General features: G+C 40.1%; 1 protein-coding gene across 2 annotated transcripts in view; it reads right to left on the bottom strand.

Moving 5' to 3' along the window:
* zmp:0000000755 (phosphofurin acidic cluster sorting protein 2) overlaps positions 1-20,063 on the bottom strand; it is a 53,411-nt gene extending 33,348 nt beyond the window's left edge. Inside the window, exon 1 of one of the 2 annotated variants that reach the window (XM_034898056.1) lies at positions 19,728-20,063. In XM_034898056.1, coding sequence (XP_034753947.1) covers positions 19,728-19,939 — 212 coding nt within the window. In that variant the 5' untranslated portion in view covers positions 19,940-20,063. The remainder of the gene's footprint in view (positions 1-19,727) is intronic. The other variant, XM_034898057.1, reaches the window with a different exon arrangement.
* Between the last annotated feature and the right edge of the window lie 6,541 nt (positions 20,064-26,604).

The raw sequence follows: 26,604 nt of genomic DNA, 5'->3' as shown, positions 1-26,604 counted from the left end.
ACTGCAGTGACACACCAGGTGTCATATGAAAGCCCTAATCATTGTGATAAAATAGCTGGAAGACATACAGTGTGTCAAGAACGATTCAGCTAGTTTTAGAAAGGATTGTCGATCTGGATATTCTTTGTGTTCTTGATTACAGGAATATACGGGGGCAGTTATTTTGGGTATGGTCCCCCCTCCACTCAACAGACACTGGCACACACTTAAGATCAAAATAGGGGCTTGCAGAGGCCATTTGAAAGATGCATTAATCCTCCATTTTGGCATGTCATTCCCACATTCCCAGAGAGAGCCTGGGGTGGGATCAGAGTGCGCCTCTCTGTGCCAAACAGGACCAAAACACAGCCTTGTTATCAATCCATTGAGAAGACCGGGTGGGTGGAGAATTTACACAGCAGTCTCCAGTTCAATATTTCTGTGACCAGGCGGTGGAAAGCAAAGATAAGTGAAACATTTCTGTCTGTTTCCCAGTTGATAAGAGCCCACAGGGGAAATCCCTCTCTCAGTTTTGGTGCTTACGTTGGTTAAGCCAACGCATCGCCTGCCAAGCTCTTCTGATTGGGTCATCATTGTTATAGACTGGCTTTATTGATCCTCACATTCACACTGGTAACCTGGTTATATGGACTTTTGCTGGTGTGGATCAGAGCTGGAAAATAACCAAGAACATTTACTGCATTTAATAAAATGTTCAGAACTTCACTTAAGTATTTCCATTTTATACTACTTTATACTTTCAGCGGTATATATTGTATGCCAAACAATATTTATAAAGAGAAAAATAGAGGCGTCCAACCTGGCTTGTGACTCTATATAAAAGCAGGGTTTAGTTTAAAACTAGCTCCCCCTTCTTTAGTAAAATGATTTGCAAGGATCCAATAAAAAGGACACAGTTTAAGACTGTCCCTCCATCGTATCCATACAGTATATTTATTATTATTACAATGTTTTAATGAACAAATTGAAGGAACTGACGGAATTATATTTTAGTGGAGTTGCATTTTATATGATCTCACGTGACAAATAAAGTGATTAATTGATTTCATAATGTAATATATAATAATACATTGGGCATAGGGGGGATTTTACGGCATAAACCTTTTACTTTTGAAATGTTGCTGGTCGTACTACCAGTAAAATGCAGGACTTTTGCTCAGCTCACAATTAACCTCAACACAATGAGGGGAATAAATACAGGGCACAGGTGAAGATCAATACAGGAATCAAAACTGTGTCCTACCGCAAGCTAATAACAGTAAACGTACAAATCTTTCTCAATGACATCTTCCATTACTAGCATGCCATATAAAACAATTGGAGTGTCATATCTTGTTAAAATAAAAAGTTATTAACTGCTCTGATGGGGGGGTCCCCACTAGGTGCCTAAGCACTCTACGGCTAATAGGTTCAGCCGGTCTGGCATCACTCACAACAGCCACGGCCCATCTAAGCCCATTAGTGTGTCCAAGTCACTCGATGTGCTCTCATTAACTGTTGGCCTTTTTGGCCTCTAAAATAAAGCTAGGCCATTAGAATACGAAGCAATTTGCCTCTTTTAGAGTATACAGACGGCTCAAATTGACGTCGGAATATAATTAAGGAAATGTATGGAGGTGCTCTCATTTGTGTGAAGTGTGAAAAAAAAAGGCTTAGACAAACAACCTCGTCTATAGAAGAAAGACTTTAACATCTGCATTGAAATATCTACAACAGGAACAGGTCCTCAACCATAGCTACTGTATTCCACATTGCAAATAGCCATGACAACGTCAACCCTATCTTTTTTTTTTTCTGCCCAATTAATGCCACAAGGCTAATATGCATAAGGATAATAAATGAACAAAGAATGAGAACCTCACTTTTAATTCACTCCTCATTAGACAAGGCATGAAGGACTCTACCTTATCGGTTAAGTTAGGCTGAACAGAATATTGGTTAAAACCTTATACAAGTCATCATTATTGGATGTTATAATGTGGAAAAGGAACTGAGGGTTTCTGCTGAAGTCATAGAGTTACAAAAGCCAGTGCGTCTGAGGCTACTGTCAAATCCTTTCACTTTTATCTGTTCTAGACAAACAAAGCAACTTATCAGGCAGTACACTCAACAGCCGTGGTCAAATATTTGACTTCTGATAAGAGGTCTGTGATTGTGGGTTATATAGAATGGAGCATTATCTTTTCCCGGCTGCTTCATCTATCTTCTCTATAGCAATAACAAGGGCCCTTTTCTGGCCTGGCCCTAACATGCGTCTTGGGTGATTCGTTCACAAGTGGACAGCTCTGAGTGCGTCAGTACACACTTGGCGTTAGAATGTGTCTCCACGTGTGTCGTGAGCAGCCACTTGTGACTGGATCTTAGTACCCCAATGAATATGCATATAAATATGTACTCATTTCAATTTGCAAAGACTAAATGCATTGTTGATTTTATCCAACGGGGAGCAGAATGCACTTTGCGTGCTTTATCTGTCAGAAATTAAAAGAAGAATATGTTAAAACAATACGGACTGGTCCCATTCATTGGCGTGTTTCAGCCAAAGCCAATCTTCCAATATACTGTATCTCTATGGTCTTTTTTTAATGTATTTTTATTTCAAGACAACAAAGCCAGCTTACGTGTTTTGAGAACTCCATACCTACGCAATGGACAACAGTTGAGTAGGCAGTCCTTTAATTTGACCCAGGATACACAAGTGTACACACTGCTAAAACAATGTGGCCGCTGCAGCCTAGACCCCTTGCGAATGTGGTCTAACCATTAAACCTCAATGTGCATTCAAACCTGTACTTAGAGCTGTCCACTCGTGAGCTGACAACACAAGACACATGTTAATGCCAGGCCAAGAAGACTTCAGAAGAAAAAGTAACAACCATTTAAAGCTTTCACAGTTCAAGGAAGGTCCAAGTTTACCACTTCATCACTTAAAGATTTTTAGATTTACTGAATCACCAGTGACACAGAGAGGCTAAAAAGAACGTATAACACATGTGTGCAACTTACGTACACCTACATACCTAAAGCTACATATCATACACACAAATGCTTTACAACTGAATGGAGGAGAAAGTAATGTTGCCATGTCTCTCTCTTTCTCCTTTCCGGTGCAGGCTGACTAACTTGGCTCACCCATATGAAAGTGTTATTGGAACATCAGAGGAAACTAAATCAATTGTGGGAGGTTGATTAAAGGTGGACAGCATGGGTGGAAGTCAAGGAGCAGAGCCCAGGGTAACACACACACAGCACAGTGAATAATCCTTTTTTTTTTTAAGTCCCTTTCTGACCTCACCCTCCCCTGAGTCAGGCTGGCTTTCTTTAACACACACATGGGGCCTCACACAGGTTTCTCTGATGTTTAGAAGAGAACTGGCCCAACACCAAGCTTTGGCCACTCCCTGCTTTGAGTTTGGCTCCTTGGTAAAATGATAGGTCTGTCTGGAGACTGCTTATGTGACAGCAGACATAGTTTCTATTACAGACATAAAAAATTAATCTTTAAAATGTAAACGCCAAATCTGAAATCAACTCCACAGACACTTTGAATCAGATTGGAGAAGATGTCAAAGGGATCTTTCTTCACATGATGATGAAAATATTGAAGATGATAAAATATTGAAGAGCTATACATATTTAATGTTGCCACAAGGAAAATCCTTGTGCAGCACATACAGCTACAGTTAACAACAATCCTTTTGGAAGATTTGTTACAGAAAGTCTAGCTTATTATGTAAAAAAAAAATAAAAAATACTTCCATTACATGTATTTCACAACATCCCTCAAGATTGCTTCTCGTCTGGACTGGTGTCAACAAACAACACAGATCCCGTCTACATCAACATCCTTCAAAGCCATCAGTCCGAGATATGCTGGCGTGTGAGCGTACATGTGGCTACTATCTCTATGCTATTCCTGGTCCACTTTAGAGACAGCAGTATGTCAAGTAACTTGTTATTGAAACACTCTTAAGTTTAAGAGGCTACAAAAGAGACAGATCCGTCATCAAAGCCTTAAGTTGACATATGGCTGTTTGCACATACTGAGTGTCAATGATGTTCTCATTTGAAAAGAGTGTAGTAATGATCTTACCATCTTAACCCTCTTGTTGTCCTCGGGTCAAATTTGACCCATTTTCAAACAGTTTCTATATCAGAAATTTGGGTTTTCAAATCAACCAAAATGTCCCAAAAAATAATGTAAAGTAAATGATCAGTTTACTACTTTCTTTGAATTTGGGTGTTTTATTAAATTTCATAGCATTTGAATTTTTTTTTTATAAAAGAGTGACAGAAAAAGCCTCAAAACAGAGTTCAAAAGGTCAAAAAAAAGTGCAGAAAAAAGTGAGAAAAAGGGGAGGAAGAACTATTATACTATATAAAAGAGTATTTTATTTTGGACCGAGAAAAACAAATAATTGTGTGGAGGGCGGGAGGACAACACAAGGGAACATGTATAGGGCCGGGATAAAAATGAATCATGCAAATATAGACATGGTGCTCATACACTACAAATAAATGTGCTTGGCACCGATAGAGAGGCCAACAAAGCCTTTTTAATTGAATGATGTGCTGCCTAAACAAAAACACACTTTTGTAATTCTGTTCCCCCCGGTCAGCATTCTAGTTGATGTTTTGCCAGTTCCATGCCCACGGATCACTGCACAGCAATGGTCAGAGGCCCAAAGCAGGGGGGATGAGGAGGATGGAGGATAAGTGATGTAACAGAGGGCTGAATGAAAAAGACACGGTCTATGTTTGGTATGTACTGGGGGGGGGCTTCCAAGCTAGAAAAAAAAAAAAGACTTCAAGTAATGCTTTTAGAGCTTTCAATGGGCTATTTCTTGTATTCTCTGCTTGAGATGTGAAGGCGGTCGCATTCTTTTAATAAAACATGCTTGAACACAATGCTCTGTGTGAAATTCTGAAGGAAGCTGTGTATGGTGCTTGCATGTGGGGGACTGACCGAAAAAGCCCTTTCTCTCCAGTCAATGCGATTGCTTAGGGAAAGCATAGCACTTTGTTCTTTCATAACACTATTATTTGTTCATGTTTGGTTACATAATTTAGTCCAAATAAAGGGAACACTGGTCTAAAAGCTAGTTCTGAATATTTTATTGTCCTACAAAAAAAACAGGGGCTAATCCATTCACGGCGAGGCATATGGAACTGGCAAAACTTGCTCAGGAAGTAATACACTGACATTTCCTTCCTTTATATTTGATATTTTATTCATGGCCTTTCAGTCATATTGTAAACAAACAGAAGAGGCGCAAAACAAAGCCCTACATTCTCACATCCATACCCACATGACAAAAATAATCCTCTTTACATTTAGTTTCAGTTTTGTAGATATGGGATTTTAGGGGAATAGGGGAAAGAAATGGAGATTGCAACACACTGAGGCTAGGGAGGGAACAGAGAAGTAATTAAAGAGAATAATGGTAGGTCATTTAGAAGTAGAAAAATTATTTTTTTAATTCAACCTTCAACAACTTCACACAGTAGATACAAACAATACAAGCTTAGCCTGCACTTAGGCTTGCACGCAAAAGCTAGTTTAACCCCCAAATATCTGGTTGGTCAGTGTGTGCCAGATGGCCATATGCTGGTCGGGCTTTAAATCCCTCAACGAAATCTTCTCAAGCTCACAGTGAATAAGGAGGAAGCGGCTGTGTGTACCCAAACAACAAGAGCAAGCTATTAATTTGGCAAGGCCTGGTTTCTATGACTGTTAATGTGTGATTCACAACTGAACGGTCACAATAACAGGACTCAAAGGCAAAATGAGACTGAAATCAAACCAACCTTTGAAGTATCCTTCAAATGATGGCCTGTGATGTGCGAAAGAGGTTTGCAAAGCCACAGTCGAAGGCTTGATGGGGAACAGGTCGTGTGTCTGTTTTGACTTTTTGATTCCAACCCATTGCTGAACGTCAGAGGTCGGCAGAAATTACACATATATCTTTTAATCTTTTATATTTGTGACAATAACATTTCACATCAGGCATTCATACTCATCTGGCAAAACAACAGATGGTGTGCACTCGTTAACTACAACACAATACAAAATATTTTGTAATGAGATGGCAGCTTAAAGCCTGGTCAGAAGTCATGTGATTAAGCTAAACAGAGCCCTTAGACACAGGCCGAAACGATGTGATCATTAAACACTAACCCTTGCAGGCTTGAAAGGTGGTTGTCAAAAGTGTCACCTTGCCTGCACCAAACAGCCTTACTCATTCTGAATGTTAGTTACTATGGGTTATTATGTTGCAACCATGAACAGAATAGAGATCCAATACAGTTTTTTTATTCCCAATACCGATCCTGATACCTGAAGTTGAATATCTGCCGATATCGAGTACTGGTCCGATACCAGTGTGCTATATATTTTATTATGTCATTGTGTTTTATTAACAGCTGTATACTACTATCCCTGTATGTATGTGATAGGATTTATATCTTTGTTGTTGCTCAGGTTACACACTCAAACAATGAATGCCACAAAACTTTCTTTTTTTATTCAGTTATAACAAAAGAACAGAAAATAAACTACTTTAACATTTGTTTTTTCGGGGCTGTATTACGTGGTATCGGATAGGTGCACAAACTCCAGTACTACCCGATACTGATTCTAGCGTTTTAGACAGTATTGGAAGTAATACAGATACTTGTATCGGAACATCTCTAGAAATGAAACATCTCAAATTTATTCTGTAGCATATTCCACAGGATGGGAGGTATTTATCCTTGGACATTGAATTCAACTACTAATAAAGCCTCCATTCTCCATCTGTATGCTCACTGTTTACCGACAGCCATATTTTAACTAAGCTAAATGCACTGAAGTCAAACCTCATGCACCAAACCTGCTTGTCTTTGGATTGTTGGAGGTAACTTTATCACCTGAGGAAACCCACACAGGAACAACAAGCAAACAACTCGACACATAGATCCAAGGCAAGGTGCAAGGTAACATGGTAAGAACTGGTTCCTTGTATTAAATACTGCTGAGAATGGTTCAGAGCTGGCAAACAAATCAGGCACAAATCACTCCATCTGGCTCTGGTAGTTAAGATGCAACCACACATCCATCAACTGTTTTTTAATATCCCTCATTCAACATGTAGTTTTTGTCAAGTCATTGCTAGGATGGATTATAGCTTTGTTCAGCCAGCTGCTGCAGACACATGAGCTTTAATGGAGCTATATGGTGCAAACGGGAAAGCACGACAGGTGTCATCACTCAGGTATGAAACCACCCTGAGGGACGTGTTATGATTAGACAAATAGATCCGGAAGCTGATAATCCGGTTGTTTCCGAGAATGCGGGAAAAGAGGATGTAATAGCTGCACGTGTAGCTGTCATAATACTTTGTAATATGCTCTTTGTGAACTCTGTGGACATGAGGCTTCGCAGAGCCGTGGCAGAGTTGGGATTACCAGCACAAACACAAGGCTGGTGCCTTAAAACCAGTGCAAGAGTTTAGTTCCGTATAATATTTTTATCTAGTGCTTTCCCTCAAACGCCTATTAAAAATAATAATTTGTGTCTGTGAATCAGAGGTATGCTTGTTGTGAGGGTGGTTTGGTACAGGTCGTTTCTCTGATAATAAAAGGGTGTGCTAGCAAGTTGTGTTTTCTTATTATGGAGAAATAAATGGCAGAAGTATTCAGCTTGTTTGATCTCAGGAAACACAATAATGGGGGGAACCTGTCATGTTTCATCATCAAGTTAAGCACATGCTGTGAGAAAGAGTCTTACTGGTGGTAAGACAAACTAAAAGACAAAGTACTTATGAACGTGAGATATCCATGATCCCATACTGTGGTTCATCAGACTACTGTTTGCATCTTTCGCAACTCTTCAGCCTCTTTGATACCAATTACAACCCTATGCGGCATTCATTACCTCAGTGATCTCACAATCATTTCCAGGAGCTCAGTACATGACTGGCAACCTTTGTTGTACTATTTGCAGTGCTAAACAGTTCTTTTGTTCAGCCTCGACCACAAACTGATAAGGTCAGCAGGGCCCGTGTTTGTAGTGTCCATGCAAGACTAGAGGCAACAAGACATGGCATGTTTACAGGCAAGATCAGAGCCAAAAGTAAGACACCTTGTCAAGATCAGCTACAGTACATCATAACAGACTAACGGTGAAAACACACTGGGCGTGCAAGTGTCACATATAGCCCATGTAGCATAGGTACGTGCCTGATCCCACAAAGCGATCCTTCTCTTGGCTCTCTCTCTTTCCCTCTCTCTGACAGAGACAGGATGAGATGGGGAAAATGTGGTAATTGTAGCCTATATGTGTCTGTGTGTGCGTGCGCAAACTTGCGCAAGAAATAGAGGAGATGTTGAAAAGATTGCTGCAGCACAGCGGCCGTCACGGACGCTACGCTATCTATGATATCCGTTGTGTTTTCACTGTGGGGCGGCTGTGGCTCAGTGGTCACCTGCCAATTGGAAGATTGGTGGTTCGATCCCTGGCCCTGCCGTCCCATGTCAAATTGTCCTTGGGCAAGACACTGAACCCCGAGTTGCCCCCAACGCTGCGCCATCAGTGTGTAAATGTGTGTGAGTGTTTATCTGATGAGCAGATGGCACCTTGCACGGCAGCCCCAGCCAAAGTGTATGGATGTGTGTGAATGGTTCCTGTGCCATGTGACAGCGCTGAGTAGTCGTTGAGACTAAAAAAAAGCACTATATAAAAACAGTCCATTTAGATTACTGTAACATGGCAGATGATATTTACTTATGCAGAATACGATAATCCTTTCGGTGTAACTACTGTAACCCATCATCTTACTAAGGGTAGACCTTCACGTTCATAATGAAGGAGACTACAGTACCAGTCCAACAAATGTAGGTGAATCCTGTGAGGGCCCGGCATCTGAGAAGGTTATGACTGAGCTTTAAAATCCTATTAAGGTGGATGGTCTGCCTGTCAGGAATGTTCCAGGAGCAAAAGATCAAGAGCAAAGCCCTGTTTAAAACAATCGCTATGTCTAGCCTACTGACCAGGGAAATACACCTCGAAAAAAAGAAAGCATGTGTTTAAACTAGACACATGCCAATTGATTTATGGAGTTATAACATCAAGACAGAGTGTTAATAAGAAGGCAGTTTTCCGACAATTACAAAATGGCAGAACAGGTAACCTTGTTGCCAGGGATGGATGATTAACAATGACAACGTTGTTAAATATTGAATATAATATGATATAATATAATTTCAGCCATTAATATGAATGTGAAGTCATTCTTACTGGGAAATATTTTGAATTGCAAAACAGCATGAATAAATTCAAATGTGCACAGCGCGTCAGGGTCCAGAATGCTTCTATAATTAAATTAAATATAAAATAAATTAAAATGAACCAATTGTTAGAAATCTAAAAGCAGGCAAAGACTAGGCATACACTCATTTATATCTCATTAATGTTGTTAGAGGGTGTGAAACTAAGAAAAACGACGTGCTGCCTTTGAGTTCAATTTACACAGAGCTGACATTTCATCTATTCAAGTTTACTATACATATTTTATACTGCCATATGGTGCCTCTGATTAGCTTTAGACTGGATTAAGTCTGCCCTTTAACTCCCTGCAGCCATCTTGATCATATCGTCTTTATGCTCTCATTGACCAGAGATTTTACAAAAAACAGATCTGACACCCACAGCCCTTATCTGCCTGTAAACAAAGACCAAGAGTGGCCATGTTACGAACATTTTTCTACTGAGGAATCAAGATTTGAAAAATATAGGTTTAGGAATAGAAGCTGACAAACAGACCTTCCACAACTGGGCTGAAAACTATTTTCTGCAATGTAGACAACACTAGAAAAAATAATGAAGAGTCACTGTGAAGTGGGAATTGTGCAATCAATAAATGTTGAATGCTCAGCATCAGCAGATGTGATTCTGCTTTAGCTCTTACAATGATTACAAAAAAAAAGCTAAAACTTTGCAGAAGGAGGGATAGTTAATAAACAAGCGATGCATTGGTACTATCAAGGCTGTTAATATCCACCACTGCTGCTGGCTGGTGCACGTCATTTTACCGTATTGGCACTATTACTTTGAATGAACGGTAACAGGCCTGCATGATTAATCGTTATAACATCGCGATCTCGATTCACAGTGTTCACGATTTAATTAAATAATTTAGATTTTTTTTTTTCAATGACTTCAATTCTCATTCAAATTCTCATCACAAAAGCTCCTACTTTCTTCTGTGAGTTTTAAACGGACAGTATAAAATAGGATTTAAAGCGCTGCCGAGCGCTGCAACGCTCTCCCTTCTCTTCATTGAAGCTTCTATGTTAACAGGCTTGTGGTGATGTGTAATGTGCTGTAGGTGCCAAAAGAAATTGATGTTTGGTACTGCCTATTTGTTTTGTTGTGTCATGTTCATGCATTCAATAAACATTACACATTGTTTATTACACAAACAATTGTATCAGATAATCGTGATATCAATTCTAAGCTAAAAAAATCGTGATTCGTAATTTTCCCCAAATCGTGCAGGCCTAATGGTAGCCCAAAAATGCTAATGACTAAAGTGCCAGAAAGGTTAGGCCAATTAGGCCAGAGTAATAACACAGCTAACAACATGCTGCCAAATAGCTAAACCCACTACAATTTGAAAAGACCTGCCGTAGAGATGGACAACTTTATCTGAAAAGAAACACGATGACAAGAGACATAATGTCTTCATTAGGACAGGTAGAGGGAAAGATTGTGTTTAGAGGAAGTACAGACTGTGAGATATAAAAGAGAAAATGTGCAATATACTTTCAAAAAAGAGGCTTAGTTTTAATGACAGGCCCCACTCTGCCAGGTGGGCTTGCCACTAGCAGTTATCAGTTTTTCTTCACTGACAAGCAAAGAAAACAGGCTACACCCTCCCACAACTGCAATTGCTGCACCTGATTAGACGAATGCTTCACGTGGGGCTATCAGCACCCGAATTTCAAAATAGACCAGCATAATGGCCCGTTTGGAAATCTCTTATTTTACAAAAATATTTAACCAGAATGTGTTTCTGAAAACATTTTATCTAAGAAATAAGCTACACAGTTGCTGAATAGGTTTTTATTTTAGATCAAGAACGATCAGTTTGAAAGATTTTTGAGAGGCGGCCAGTTGAGCTGGATGCCCCTGACTTGCGTAAAAGTAGCCCGGTTTCGATGCCCAGCTTCTCGAAAGTCCCCAGAACACTACAACAACGCTTTGAACTGCTGCTCACACGCAGACAATGAATAACAAGTGTATAAATAACACATGGCAGTGGACACGTACCATGAGTCAGGCGCATGATAATTTGAGGTTTCCTACAGAGATTCTCAATATTTTTAATTATCAAAAGTTTCTTTGTGTAGTACGAAAAGTTTATTACTGGATAATCATTAAGGGGCCAGCATACTCCAGTATACTTTTGGATGGTCAAAAAGCTTACCCCAATTAATTGATACTAATGCAGGGTAGGGTTGTACAATTAATCACAATTTTAACTAGTGAAATATCCAAATGGCAGGATGGGGCGTAATATTTGTTAAAGGAAAAATGTGTATTACTTAGAATGAAGTATTGTGGTGCTGCAGAGACGTCCCGGCTTACAAATCGTACCCTACAGACTAAAGAGAACATCTTGGTTCAGTACAGATAAAATAGAAAAAATATACTATAATAAATTACATTTTAAATCAAACTTAATATTTTTTAATGAAAATGACAAATTATCATTCCCTCCAATATTGCAAATCATATCGCAATATCAGTCAAACATACTCACAGTTGAATATTTTCCACATATTGTGCGGCCCTAGTGCCGGGCTTGTTTGGAGCGTGCAGCTCGGTTAAAGCAATGTGTGCAACCGCTGTTAACAAAACAACGTGCTAGAGAGCCCGAAAGCCTGGGCTTTCATCTAACATTTGTTACAATTAATGTCATCATTTGCATGAAGGGTAGATCGTGATCACTTCTTGACATGACACCAGTAGCCCACTGCAAAGACATGATTGGGCTCTCCCTTCACATACAGACGATTCCTCGTTTTATAGTTAGATTGTATGCCCCCGCCCCCCCACGCTATGAAGGCCAGGTTCTCCCATCTTTAAGTTTAACCATTCGGAAAAACTATAGACATTTTTATTTTTCCCTATGTTTAGACAGCATGTCGTAAGAACAAGTTTGGATAGTGTATACCCAAGCCCTAAAGCCTAGTCCTAGACCCAAAGTGTCTAGTGGAAATATCTATTGGATTTTATTTTTGTCTGGAACTGGGCTCCGTTTTTGTTTATAAAACCCAATGGAGTTTTTGCACATAAGATGGTAAGAGTGGCATAATTGGGGTGTGGGTCAATTGAGCAAAGAGACATGGACAGAAAGAGGACTCCAGCCAGTTCAGACATCTTATCTGCGATGAAACAAGTGGGCAGGGCATTGTATTTGATGCTATTTGAGAGTTGACACTCCAGGCACTCCTATGTCCTCAAGCACAAAGAAAAGTGTTGATTATTGTTTCAGGATATTATTTGCCCAGGACAATGACAATATTTGCATTGGGTTTACAAGCACAGCAATGGGAAAAGGTCTGCGAACTTGCGACCACTTTACCGGCATTGCCGTGACTCACGGTGGCTTAAAGTGCTTATTTTAGGCTTTGTCCCTTTCCTTTATTAGGTTAAATATCATTTTTGTGCATTTTTGTGCAACAGATAACACTGTCCACAAACTGCTACTAACAGCTCTGTTGTAGTCGAGCCTTTACTTCCATGATGAACATGCGTCACTCTGTAACACGTAGTGTGTAATTCTGCACTGATAGCGTGAGAGAACTTTACATCTTGACCAGAAATATCGCCAGCGAGATCTCGTGGGATGAACTCGTCACACCTCTAACAACACAAAGCTTTTTAACCATTCATTTTTAATAATTAAGTAAGCCTACCCTTAGCTGTGTTTGTGGACATGAGTAGACTCTGCTAGAATGCAGCACATGAGCTCTGATAATGAAAATGTTTCTCTCATCCTCGCCACAGTGTTTTGTATCTGAAATAATGGTCTCTGTGTTGCTTCTGGCACATACAGCTCAGGAAATGCCTGAATGGGAGAGGTGGGGAAATAAGTAGAACAAGAACAAGAGAGAAATGAGCTGAGAGACATTGTCCCCAAAGTGATTATTTTGACAGGATCCTCCCCATGTCAGAGGACAGTTTCCCTTGCTTTGCTTGTTGGATCAGGAAGTTGGATCTCTCACTAGCAGAGACCCTGGTATCCACCCACACACAAATCTGGCCTTTCTCCCAATCTGAGGTCCAGGCAGGGGGAAACAAACCTTTCTTCCCTTTGTGAGGAATTCAACATGAGCATTCAGCACATCAAACATCACCATCCACTGTGAAGCTCTGAGCCAGATCAGCAAAACTTTTCAACAGTGTGGGCAATCCAGAGCTCTAATCCTGCCCCCCCACTCCCCCTCCCGGAGGGCAGGTTGTTGGTCAACAACAGAACACAAAACAGGGCTGAATGCAGAGCACAGCAGCCTGGCTTTGGCTGCACCAGCAGCTCTCTAGTCACCAGGAATGTGAAATGTTTCCCAAGGAAATCCCCCCTTCTCCAGGAAGGCAGGGAAGGAACCAAGAGAATTGTGACACATTTCAGGCAGTGGGAGTGAGCATGAAACTGAGGGAAGCGAAGGTGCTGATTGGTCTACTGTTAGCAAAGTGTGTTAACGGCATGTAGCAAAGTTAGGAAACATTTTATTCAAGGATAGCATAGTCTTGGATTGCCAAACCTCTGCACAACGCTGTGGAAGAAGGTCTGACAACAGGAGCATACACTCCTGGATTAGAGCTGGGCAATATATTGATATTATATTGATATCGTGATATGAGACTAGATATCGTCTTAGATTTTGCATATCGTAATATGGCATAATTCTTTTTCTGGTTTTAAAGGCTGCATTACAGTAAAGTGATGTCCTTTTCTTAACTCTCCAGACTGTTGTAACTCTTTATTTGCCTTTACCCACTTAGTCATTATATCCACATTACTGATGATTACTACTCAAAAATCGCACTGTGTAAATATTTTGTGAAAGAACCAATACTCAAACCTACAATATCGTTGCGGAATTGAGAGAGGGATTTGGTCAAAAATATTGTGATATTTGACTTTCTCCATATCACCCAGCCGTATCCTCATAGGAATAAAAAAAGACGGGGCTTGTTTTCTATAAACCAATCACAATCGTCTTGGTGCGGCGCTAAACTCTGGACGCAGCGAGCGTGTCTCTACAAAATGGTCTTGGGAAAGAACTTGTTTAGGTGGAAGATTTGCACCTCTTTGATGCAAGAGGAGTGAAGTTCATCAGCAACATTTAAAACAGTGGATCACATTTCAATCAGCGTGTTCCAACTAAGGAACAGTAACTGGATTATTCTTGTACAATCCTAAAACCAATCAGCATAAAATATGCAATTCAACGTTAAAAGCTCTCATGTGGTTAGAGAGGAACAGTATCATCAAAATGTAGAGTGCTGTGTCACACGTGAAGGGCATTGGAGAAGGCTGATGGGCCTTGTTTATGATTGCAAAAGGAGGCAGAGGATTACGCACACAGTGTTTGTGTGCAGCATCAGATTACTGGCTCTTCTTCTACGGTTATGAAATCAGATTACTGCAGCTCCCCTGCTGTGAAAAACAATATCCATGCCTTGAGATGGAGGGGTTAGTGAGGAGGGGAAAGGAGTCAGTAAGCCCATCTTATTTGACTGACAAGCCTGTTTTATTTGTATCCTAATTGAATGGTTTCATTTAGGTCTTAAAATGAACAAACAGAGAATTAGACATTGAATCAAAGAGATTAAGGCCAGGAATGATACTGCAGTTAACAAATCAACCTTCTGGATATGATAAAAAGCTGTGTGTATCAAAGTATAACGGTATATGTAAAGACTTAAGGGTAGTGGCTTCATAGTCACTGACCTAGAACAAAGAATACACAATAATGTAGCTCTAGTCCAGGCCGGAGTTTCTTTTTGTTTGTCTGATGTATTTGCTGACTTACACACATCAGTTTGATCCAATATACAGAATTGGGGCAGAAGAAACAAACATCTGACCAGAGCCTGAAGCACAGTACACTCAATTACTATCCAGATAAGGCCGTGAACTCACAAGAATAAGGTCATCTCTGGACTCACATGAATCAAACGGACAGAAAGAAGGATGCTCTGCTCACCCAAGATAAACGTCAGAGGAAGACGCTGTTGATGTTGTTGCTTGTGAGAAAACCTCTGAGATATTTTCATCTCTCTGAGCCCAGATAGTGAAACTTAAAAGACAAACCCATGTTTGAAGTAAAAATACCACAGATTGAAAATGAAAATTCAAGAACGGTTACTTTTGAAAGCCGTAAATTGGTAGCCATAACAACTCCCCTACCATTTTGGAAACAGTGAAGACTGGCAAGCTTGTGTGGCAGGCATGACAGAATTGCTTGGTTGCATCATGTTAAATATCGTGGTTAAGGTCACACCTTTTGAGACCAAGTTGTAAAAGATCTTTGAACTTCGGAAGACACATTCTACACATTGTTTACGGTTAGTACACAAACATAGCACCATCTTGACCTCTGCATTAGTATCAGCCCTGCAAATACCAAATTGTTACCTCAACAAATGCCTGCCATGCCATAGATATATGCAGGCCATTTGGATTCCAGAGCAGGCAGCTAAACTCCTGGAATCTAGTAGTAATGGTTCCTATCAAAAAGCAAATTTTAAGCAAACTATTGAATGTGAATTAGGTGCTTCCATGACCTGGTTTGGGGTTATTAAACTAGACTATGCAAAGTGTAGCATCGGCTGAGTTTTAGGCATGGCTGTAATGCGCCAGGAAACAGAGCAAAAGAAGAGGTTGCAAATACGGGAAAAACACAAGTTGCCTTTACCATCAAACCTATCTTTGAGAGAAAAACAGAGAGGTGTCGGAATTTGGGTCAATTGTTGTTTTAATTTTAATTGTTGTTTAATGTCAGCTGGTGTAGAGTTCAGCAGTAAGGGTAAAATCCAAGGTTTGTTTTTAAGCTTTTTTTGCCATTTTAGGCCTTTATTATGCATATAAAGCTGATGATGTGAAATGGGAGAGAGAAGGGGAATGACATGCAGCAAAGAGCCACAGGTCAGAGTCGAACCTGCGGCCACTGCGACAAGGACTGAGCCTTTGTACATGTGCGGATGTTCTACCAGGTGAACTATCGAGGCACTCCATTTTTATTATTAGTCATAATGGTATTACTATCCGAGGTAAACTTACTTACCACGATCTATAAGATTGTTTACACTTCTGTAGAAACCAAAAGTCTGTATAGTACCAACCTTGTTTTTAGAACAACATGTTTTATTAAAGACTACACTACCCAGAATCCTGGTGCAATGACAATGTCATTCATTGGTGGAGCTCACTGTTACCATGGAATTGTTTACCGGAGCAGAGGCCTATGGGTGCAGAGGACTCTCCAGTCAGATAACAACTCCTTGAACCCTCTCAACACTGACTAAAAATTAAATTTAAAACTGAAAAAAGTTACAATTAATCAGGTTTTAATTCTGTGGAAAACACTGAAATTTTGTGCGTTCCATACATCTTCTAATCTTCTAATGTGATACTTCAAAAACTGCATATGTTTATAGAAACATGGCTACTGTATTCCTGTCCATTTTATCCAAAAGTTGTTTTTGGTTACTTAGCAACATTACTGGACATACAGCAATGGTCAGCTAGGCATATTTGTTGAGGGTACAATTGGGGGAAGGCAGGGTACTCCCCTCTCTGTGTTCACTTTGTTGTTAGACTTTGTATTACTTTAGAAGATGGTTAACACAAAAAGAAAAAAACTCAGCTAATAGGAAAAAGCTGCCACACTAATACCACATGGTAAATTGGAGTGGCAGAGTGGCAGGCATGGCAGTGCTGGAATAAAAATGCTTCTCCAAATATTCCAACAGGCCTGTTAAAGAAGGAGCTGCCACAAATCTTTTCTGGCAGGTAAGACACAGTCAAATCCTGTATCACACAGTAATAAGATTGTATCTGCTAGCTTATGGTCGCATTTAGATATAACAAGCAACCAAATACTAAACAGTGCAGGACTAAAAGGCTCCAAATAACAAATATGTCTATGAATCTAGTTTGATCCTGTGTAGTCAAGATGTACAGAAAAAAGACAGAAAAAAGTTAGAATGTCCTAGTTTTTATTTTTTTGTCCTTTAGTGGCCCAGTGCCATAGGTGTGTCAACAGCAAGGCTGAAAGGAACCATAATCCCATGCTGAGATGGCCTACAAGAGCTGACAACATATTTTCCATTCTGGATGAAATATTTCCCCCAAAGCATGGCTTTCATTATGGCTGCAGGGTTTAGGATGATCGATTTTTGAAATGCAGCACCATATTAACAGCTGTGTGCGATGTTAGAGTATCACAATAAAAAAAACAGTCAATTTCTAACAGCCCTTTGCCCTCATTTGAAATCATGCCACTTAGCTGGACAGTCACATTTGCTAAAGGCTAGTAAAAGAACAAACAGCTGCACACAAAATGGCCCGGCCCCTGAAAGCATGCCAAGGCAGAATCCCCAAAACAGGCCTTGGGTTGGGCTCCATGCAAGACCTTTCACACCAGTCTCGGATAAGCGGTCTAAAAACAAAGATAGCAGAAATAGGCTTGGCAAAAAAAACTGTGAGCATTGCAACTCCAAGTCACCACCTAAATAAACAACTGTGTCATACTACATCATTATCACTTCTCCTACATATATCTCACAAATTACCATTGACATTAACAAAGTTGTGTCAGGTCTGCTACTGCAGCCTTGTGCTTAACAATGACTGGTGACTTTACTCTGAGCCTCATTAATAATCCATTGTCATCCTCATCCTTATTCATCTTTAATACAGCACCTTGTACGTCCCCCACTATGGAGAGAAAGCACATAGTGTAGAGGAAACATCAGGAAATCAATGTGCCATGTATGGTACGCTCTGTAAATGCACTGAAATGTCTCATGCTTTCTCTGCTAACCAGTAGTCTTAACATTTAATGGATACAGTTTTCAGAAACATGCTTGCTTTGTAGTTGCTTGTACAGTACGTCAGTTTTATCTATTTGCGCTTAAGAAAAGAGCTTAAACCTTTAGGCATTTCACAATGACAGACGTTAACGATCTTTTAGTTTTTGTCATGGAAGACGTGAGATTAAGGTCACAAAATCTAATGGACCTTTCACAAGCTAACACAAAAAATTAATCGTATTTTCACAAAAGGGATGACAAGAAAAAGGGTAGTGAGCTGTCAGATTAGAGAGCAATGCTGTCACTTGAAAGAACGCCCATTATAGTTGGCTTAGAAACTGCTGAGTTGCCACAGATCAAACAGAATATTCAAACAGAGATTTAAAAGATCACCATCACTGTAAATTATCCATGTTTTTCACATGCTATGATTCCACCGACACTCAAACAGGCACTAAAGTGGAAGCAGGCAAACACATGCACACGCACATCGATTGTGGAGGAAACCCTCCCCTTGCAAGCCCACTTCTCTCCCAATGAGTGGAGAGATCTAGGTCAAAGCTGATTAATGTGCCCACAGCTCCCGAGAGGTTTCTAATCAGGTGGCAGCACTGCCTGCACTGACAATGAATAATAATGCAGAGTATTTCTGAATATCACTGCAAAGCTCGAAATGAAACAGTGTCTTGAGAATAACAGCGAGACAATGCAGATGACTGCAAAGTAAACTTGCATACACTAAAGTGACTATTAAAACTGTCCTTGTGCCAGCTGCTATGTCAACCACATAAATTGTTGGGGTTGTGTTTGTGCTGGTCTTATAGCTGTTTGACAGGTTAGCCAGCGCTGAGCTATGCAGGGGAATCTTAACATTCAACATTTATGTGAATTCCAAATGGCCAGCCAGCTGTTGAGCTGCACATTTGCCCAAACAGCTCATGACACACATTGCTGCTAAAGGAGGAAAAGGATGCCTGCTAGTTCTGAGACGAACGGCATTCATGTCACTGTATTTATAGACAGTCATGTTGCTATTAGGTGGCACGCATTCCGTCAATCAGTTCAAGCGTAGGCCTGCATGGACAAATGCAAATGTAATATTTGCAAAGCTTTGCCAAGTTAGCCAAACAGAAGAAAATGAGCAGCAGCAATGACGCTAAACTAGTTAGCTGAACTTTTGTTGACGCTAGCTAGCAAGCTGGTTGTCATAACGGTCGGAATAAAACTGAGGGCACCAACTGTTAGAAAACAATTACACACTTTGAGATAACGTCTAAAATATGCTTAAAGATACATTAGACACTCATGAACTGTCCATTTTAGCCAACTGCTTCGTTATTTAAAAAAATGCGTTTTTAATTAAAATGCTTTAGCAGGAAACATGACAGAAACTCGAACACCCGTGCTATTAGCCAGGTAGCTTTAGCATTAGCTACCTTGCTAGTTAGCGGGCTATTAAGCCAACCACCCGACACTGTTTTGGAAATGTGTAGCAGCTCGTAGCTATCTCTTGCCTAACGTTACAGTCAATGAGGGCGTTGTTTGACCAACGTTAGCCCAATATTTATTAAACGATATGATGATTTGTAAACATTGTGGTTTGTGCTATTTTAGGCTAACACAACCCTTTTAACGTTACCTCGGAACGCAGCTTGGGGATGACCGGTCTATCTCCCAGGTCGCAAAGAGGTTCATGGGTACAGGCATGCTGGCGGAGCCCGAGCCCAGGACCACAGCCCCGGCTAACACTCCAGTCTGGAGCGTTGTCGGTGCTGGTCCACCGCCACCACCGCTGCTCGGGTTCAGGAAAGCGGCCCGGACGCCTCCTCTCTCTACAGCCGCCGCCATCATCACCTCCACTGCCTGGAGAGCAGCTCTAGCTGAGTGTCGGACGAACGCTGGAGCCGCTAAACTCTGTGCTGCCTGCTCCTGCTCCTCCAGACTCCCAGCTCCTCTACACTGACTGGAGATGCTGATAGACGGGGCGGGGCATGTCAATACTGATAGGGGGCAACACGTCCCTGCTTCTAGGGTGGGACATCTTTACCATCAACCACCATCGGGCCTCAAAACATATTGCTATACTCTTTTTACATGTCATGTAAAGAGTTAGGGTATGGCAAGAAAATGTTTATCTACTATAGGCAGTAATGTTACAGAAAATAACCAGCTAGGTGGTTAGCATTTATTGCCTTGTTCATCTCCACTCCCCCATCCTTTCTGTATGTTGGCTGTGTGACTTGTTACAAAGAAGAATGGGCATAAACAACATAATGATATCGGATTTGCTAACACATACATAACGGTATACATAAGGTCTACTCTGTTCAATGTAGACCTGTAAGCACATCTTCTGGTGAGGTGAATACACACTTGCCTTCTAAAATTGAGAATAGTTTTCAAAGCAGTCTACATTAACTCAAACATGCCGTATTTTTGAACAAAAATGTGTAGGTCTATCTATTATAAAATGAGAGGATTTCAAAGGGTTACCATGTAGACTACTAAAGGCTACTTGACTTGGTTCTTTATTACTTATGAATGCAGCATTTAGTTTTGAATGTAGTTGAAAAAGCTGTTGTGGAGAGGTAAGTCTACATACAATTGTAGTGCAAATATACTGTAAATGCTCGTCGAACAGGTTATTGTAATAAGGGAGTACTTCTAACACTGTTGTGTTTCTGTCAAAAAAAGATACAAACAATTGTTTTCCATGGGATTTTTTTTTATTAAATTGCAAATCATAAAAATTAATTAGAAAACAATCCAATTTAACTTTTAAGTAGGCAGGACCTGCTTTGATAAAAGCTACTTTATTCATGATTCATCATCAGTCTCTGATCCCATAATGACGCCTGCTATTTGATTCAGTCATTGTTCTCATAATGCAGGTGTTGTGAAACCCATTGACAGTAACTGTGACTAAAGATTCAAATAAAGCTAACTTGACTTGACTTGACATGCTCAGGAGGGTTGGGTAATGTGTGTGACAGCCTGTTTCCACTGACTGGGGGGCAAAAAAAACTTCCTGATTTTCTCAAATGTTTAGCACAATCTGTAGTTTGACATCATTCTTTCATCAAATCATTGCCGGCAAGTTCACCTTTGCTTATTAGATCTTCAATAGAGCAGTTAACCATTGGCTTACATAGATACCCACCGGTGAATACGCAAATATGCTCAGCACTTTGTCTGCAATCTCACGGGATATATTGTTGCCAATGAAAAACATGCTCTGAGTGTTAAGCTATCTAATCTTTAGTCATTGCTAGGCAACTCTGTGCACTTGACAGCATTTAATCTTCCAAATTGTAACAGTGACAACATCTCCTAGGGTTATTTATTACGAGGATGGCAATCTTGATAACATTTCAAAATGTTTCCTCCTTAAGCTTATTATTCTATATTCTAACATTACATTTAAAAAAAGACTAGGTTCAATATAGAATTTAGCTATATAGTCATGGCAATGTACTGAACGTTTTATACAGAAGAAAACACAATGGGCTTCAAATAAAAGGAATAGAGAGGACTAAAGCTAGAAAAAGAAAAGAGAAAGCTATATCAGATAATATATTTTGTATAAATAAAAGTGTTCTATGTTTTTGCAGAACAGGAACCTTCTGGACACCAGTTTTTAAACTGAGTCAGGTCCGTTTAAACTGTAACTTAATATTACTTTCAATGCTTTCCTTTATAATGAATAAAAGAAAAAAGTATATATTGTAAATAGGGGAAATCAGTGACTTTTCTTAATATATTAAGGTGCCTGGGGATGATGACCAGAGAATTTTTCAACACAAATCAGCAGTGCAGGTTGGCTTCCTTGGTGGTGCTACCACCTCAGAATCACAACAATGAACAAAATGATTAATGAATGAATATGTGGTGTGCAATGCCACCTAGTGTTGCAAAACACCACAACAACAAAATGTAGGACGTTAAACAGAAATTTGCACATTGTAATCCATCCAATAGATGGCAGACTGTCTGCATATTTGGTCAGATTTCTTTCCTATCTCTTACATCCACAACCCTGTTGATTTAACCTCCTCTTCCTATAAGTGTGAGTGGGTGGGTGGATATTGTGACACTGTTGATCTTTACCCAACACAACAGTCTGACATGTTATAAGCCCACCTTTCACCTTCATTGCATTCAAGAAAGGATAATAAAGTAACCGTGCATCAGTAGGCCAGATAACACCTGCTGAGGTACAGGCATGCTTCTAAAAAGATGAGGCTGCTAGTGATGATGCTTTGGAAAGGTTGCAGGGCATTTTCTGTTATTAAAGCCAGCTGACAGTCAGAGCAGAGCAAATAAAGCAATGCATCTCTCTGTCGTATACATATAGGCAACAAACAACACCCACATTTGTTAGGTAACATCGTCTTATTCTTTCTCAGCTATTTGACTGAAAGCCACGGATCTTTCATCGTGCCAGAGCGGTGACAAGCAGAGTGGTCACCAAGCAGATCTTTATTTTTAGGTGTGAGCTTTTGTTTAAGGCTTGTACCACCTCCACTCCAAGAAAGTCTGCCGTTTCTTTTTTTTAATCGAGAAAGCCTTTTAATTACCAGCTAAAAACCAATCCATTTCTAAGTCATTGCACATGGCTTCAAGATTGCAGTCACGCATGCTAATGTTTAAATTTAGAACTCCAAGGGCATCAGGTCTTTGAGAAGTTTGTGAACATTTTGTGAGCATGGGTAACACCAGTGAAGGAAAGGGTCTGCTTTTTAACTCCCTCCAATGATCCAATTCAATTCAAGCTTTATTTCAGACTCACAAGAGGGTCCATAGCAAAAAAAAGATAAGACATATAAGATAAAAACAGAAAAATCATCATTCAGTTAAAAGAAAACATTCATATGCAGGTTATCTCGCCAGTGTTTTCTGAGCCTTCAGGCAGATAGAGTGATGCTCCTACTAGGGCTGGTTAAAGCCCCTGTGAGGCTGTTCTATGAATCATCAAGTAACACATACAATTATACATTCAAGAAGTGCATCACATGTAGGGACACCAGAGGACTGGTACAATCCCACCTGGGAACCTGAAGCAACAGCCTCCTTGGATCATTGTAAGCCGCCATGAGCCTCCACACACTACTTTTCCTGTAGCTACACCAAAGATGAGCTGTACACTACACAGGTGTGCAGAAAGAACTAAACAATGAACACTTTACATTGAAAGAAAACATGCTGAATGGGCAAAGCAACATGTCCGCTTGAGCATATAGTACACACTGTCGATAAATATCTCTGTCATCATTCAAATCATCAGTGAGACCATACATTTCTGTTCACACCATCATTATGGTTATGTAAGGATACATGTGAATTGTCAGCTGGATTTTTACTGGCACTTGCAAACAGCTGTAATAAATCCAATCTGAAAATTCGGTCATTGTTTTAGCAGAGAGAACATATTAGTATTATCAGTTCACACTTAAAGTGCTGTTGGGCCCTAAAGGCAGCACAATTTGGACCATATTGCCGCATTGATGAGAAGTGTTTAGGGCTACTTTAGAGGCTCAGGAGAAAATTATATACAGCCATATGCTGACCCCCGAGGAGCTTTGTGGCGTTGTGCTGCAGATGAGTGTGCGTGGGAGTCACATGATAGGCTACCCGCAGCAGTCTTCAGTGTTTATCTGAGTTGGTGTCTCTGGAGGCAGAGTCAACACCTGCCTTCCTCCTTCGTACTGTGTGATGATAAGCACGATAACTGGATGAGATTAAATGAGACAGGAGAAGACATTCTCTTTTTTTTGGCTTTGAATTGTATCCATGCATATTTGAATATGAAGATTCTCATGTTGGCTTTACTGAGGTTGCTGTCTCTGTTAGTGGTTGGCTGTTACAAAGAGATGCTGATGGAGTGATCTTTAAAGCTGCGGTGAAACGAAAGGGTTACATTTTCTGGTCTATCAAAGCCAACGCACTTAAGTGATTTTTAAAGGGGGTCTCATTCATCAGGGAAAATGTGCACAGCGTTACTGTTATGTTTCTCATTTCACGCACATATTACAGCCAACTCCAGTCTGGGTTTGGAGTGATTGGTCTCTGGTGAGCAGTCAGACACAATTTAAAGGTCCTGTCTATTTGTAATCTGCTGGATAGACTGCCACGTGCCATGATACAGTAGGCTAGAGAAGATCAATCCAAGGCACTTTTTTTTCTCCTCTATAAGATCTCTGTGCACTTCTCACTACTAATAATACTAAGAGCTGCAGATAAGCTGCTGATCTAATTAAAGTTTTGCAAGCCCGGCAAATTAAGTATATCATGTCTCATAGAATATATCCTTCGTTACAACACAATCGATGTACGATTTCCTGCGTTTTCATTAATCTCAGGTATTAATGTTATTTCTGTGCACGGTTTGGATTGTGATAATGATAAAATACTGATACTATGAATGAGAGTCAAATACTGTAAGTGAGGTGAAATTAAAGCCCACTGCATGTGTCAGAGAAAAAGATATCTGAGTGTAATGTGCAAGAAGGTTTTAGCTTCCAGTTGAAGTCCAACCCAAATTACAAAGATCACCAACTCAACAACACAGTAAAATATAATTTGAAGTCACTGTCAATGGTGCTTTCTTTTAGTAAAAGGAAGACATAAAGATCTATGTAAGGAAACAGGACCACATCATTCTGCATCTAAAGGACCAAGCTGGACCAGTCAATGTAGTTAAACAGTCAGCTAATGTAGATCTAGGTCAGGTAAAAGGAATAGTTTGGATGGGTTGTATGAGTTAGCAATAGTCAGTGTATTACCTATAGATGGCAGTCAGCACCCCCCAACGCACCCCCAAGCTGTGCAGTGTACTGCTGCGAGCAGCATGGGAAACATTTAGCCATCTAAAGTAGTACATTAAAGGAGTAAATAAAAAAATTCAAAATCAGTTCAAGTGTACGCAATATTTGCTATTTTTTCACTGCTTACCTTGTGGTCAGACATCCCTTTCTGAAGGGGAACTGAAGCTGTTAAATCCATATATGGTCTCTTCAAAGCCACCAGACCCCCTTTTGACAAAAACAGTAATTTTACCTGACAGGACACACAGGAGGTGCTGCTGTTACACTGCCTCAATCTAACCCTTTAACTTTGGTGTTAAAGGGTTAGACCGGACCACTATGGATAAGCACCTCATACAATACCACCTCAAAATATACAAACTCTCCTTTAAAGCAGTTGTCTCTTTGCTTGTAGCACTTGAAATATTTGACTTTGAAACCATTTGTCTGACTTTATGTTGGTTGAATTTTTGCTTTAAAATCCATGAAGGGGTAATTTCTAGGTGGGGTTCACAAAAGTGCATGGGGAATTCTGAAATGTCAGATGTTTTAGTCATTTATTTGAACTTTTTCTTGGATCATATGATGGACAGAACAAAGCCTGATAGGACAGGGAACTGATTTTATGATCCTACTTTTCTCCATTAATTTATTTTCACAATTTTTATATTCTGTTGGCCTTTTTTTGATCCATTCAACAGTTACTTATCTATACGTTTCATGACTCTACACAGGGACGTAGATGGACACCATGAATTACAACAACTAGTTTACAATGTATAAAATGTAAGATTCTTTGTTTGGGCACACATGTTCTTCCCCCAGAAGAGGACGTACGCTGTCCTTGACGTTCTTCTTGGCTAAATTTAAAACAGAACTGACTACAGAACTTGATGATGTCACAAAAAACAAATATGCCTTTTCATTTTAGTTAGGTCCAAGCTGAAACGCAGAGAAAAATGGATTTATTCAAAACTCATTTCATTTCACCACTTACCACTGCAATGATGTGAAAATCCAGTTGGGAAATTAAGACAGAAAGAGAGATTCTTCAACATAAGCCCTTTATCATGTTACAAAGAAAGCATGGCAGGAATGCATCTGTGAATAGAGGCGTCCAAGAATTTAGAAAAATACAATGTGTATTTGCACATGAATCACACTCACATTCCCATTGAATCTAGCCAACATGCCGCTTGTTTATGAAAACTCTTTACGCTGAGCGCATTAGCATAACATCAGCCCTCTATTCTCTTTCCTCAGACATCTGCAGATTTGCGTTAATAGTGGTATAGTGAAGAAACGCAGAGTCGCGAATGGTGGGAGAGGATAAAAGAAGAGAGACCGCCAAGGGAAATGAAAAAAAAGAAAAGTGATGGAATGAGTTGATGAAATTCTATTAGAACACACAGTATGCAAATCAGGGGAGACATCATGTGCCAGCTTCAAATCTCATCTTGATCTCACAGTACATGAACTCTGCATAAAGGGTGTTCATATTTCTCATCCATTCAGTGGTAGCAGTGCAGCTTCACTGATCTCTGAAGAATGTAGGAGAAGCTTCCCCTGACACTCATTGTGTTTCTACTCTGGACAATGCTGCCTCGACAGACAAGAGACTTGAGCTACAAAAATCCATTTGCATGAATGTCAGCCACAGACAACAGAGACAAGCATACAGGCAAGACAAAAGCCGTGGAGGAGACCTAAAGA

This window comes from Etheostoma cragini, chromosome 17 (assembly GCF_013103735.1).
Source record: "Etheostoma cragini isolate CJK2018 chromosome 17, CSU_Ecrag_1.0, whole genome shotgun sequence".
Taxonomy (NCBI): Eukaryota; Metazoa; Chordata; class Actinopteri; order Perciformes; family Percidae; genus Etheostoma; species Etheostoma cragini.
Note: the sequence above shows the minus strand (reverse complement) of the source record. Positions and strands in the feature narration are given on the sequence as shown.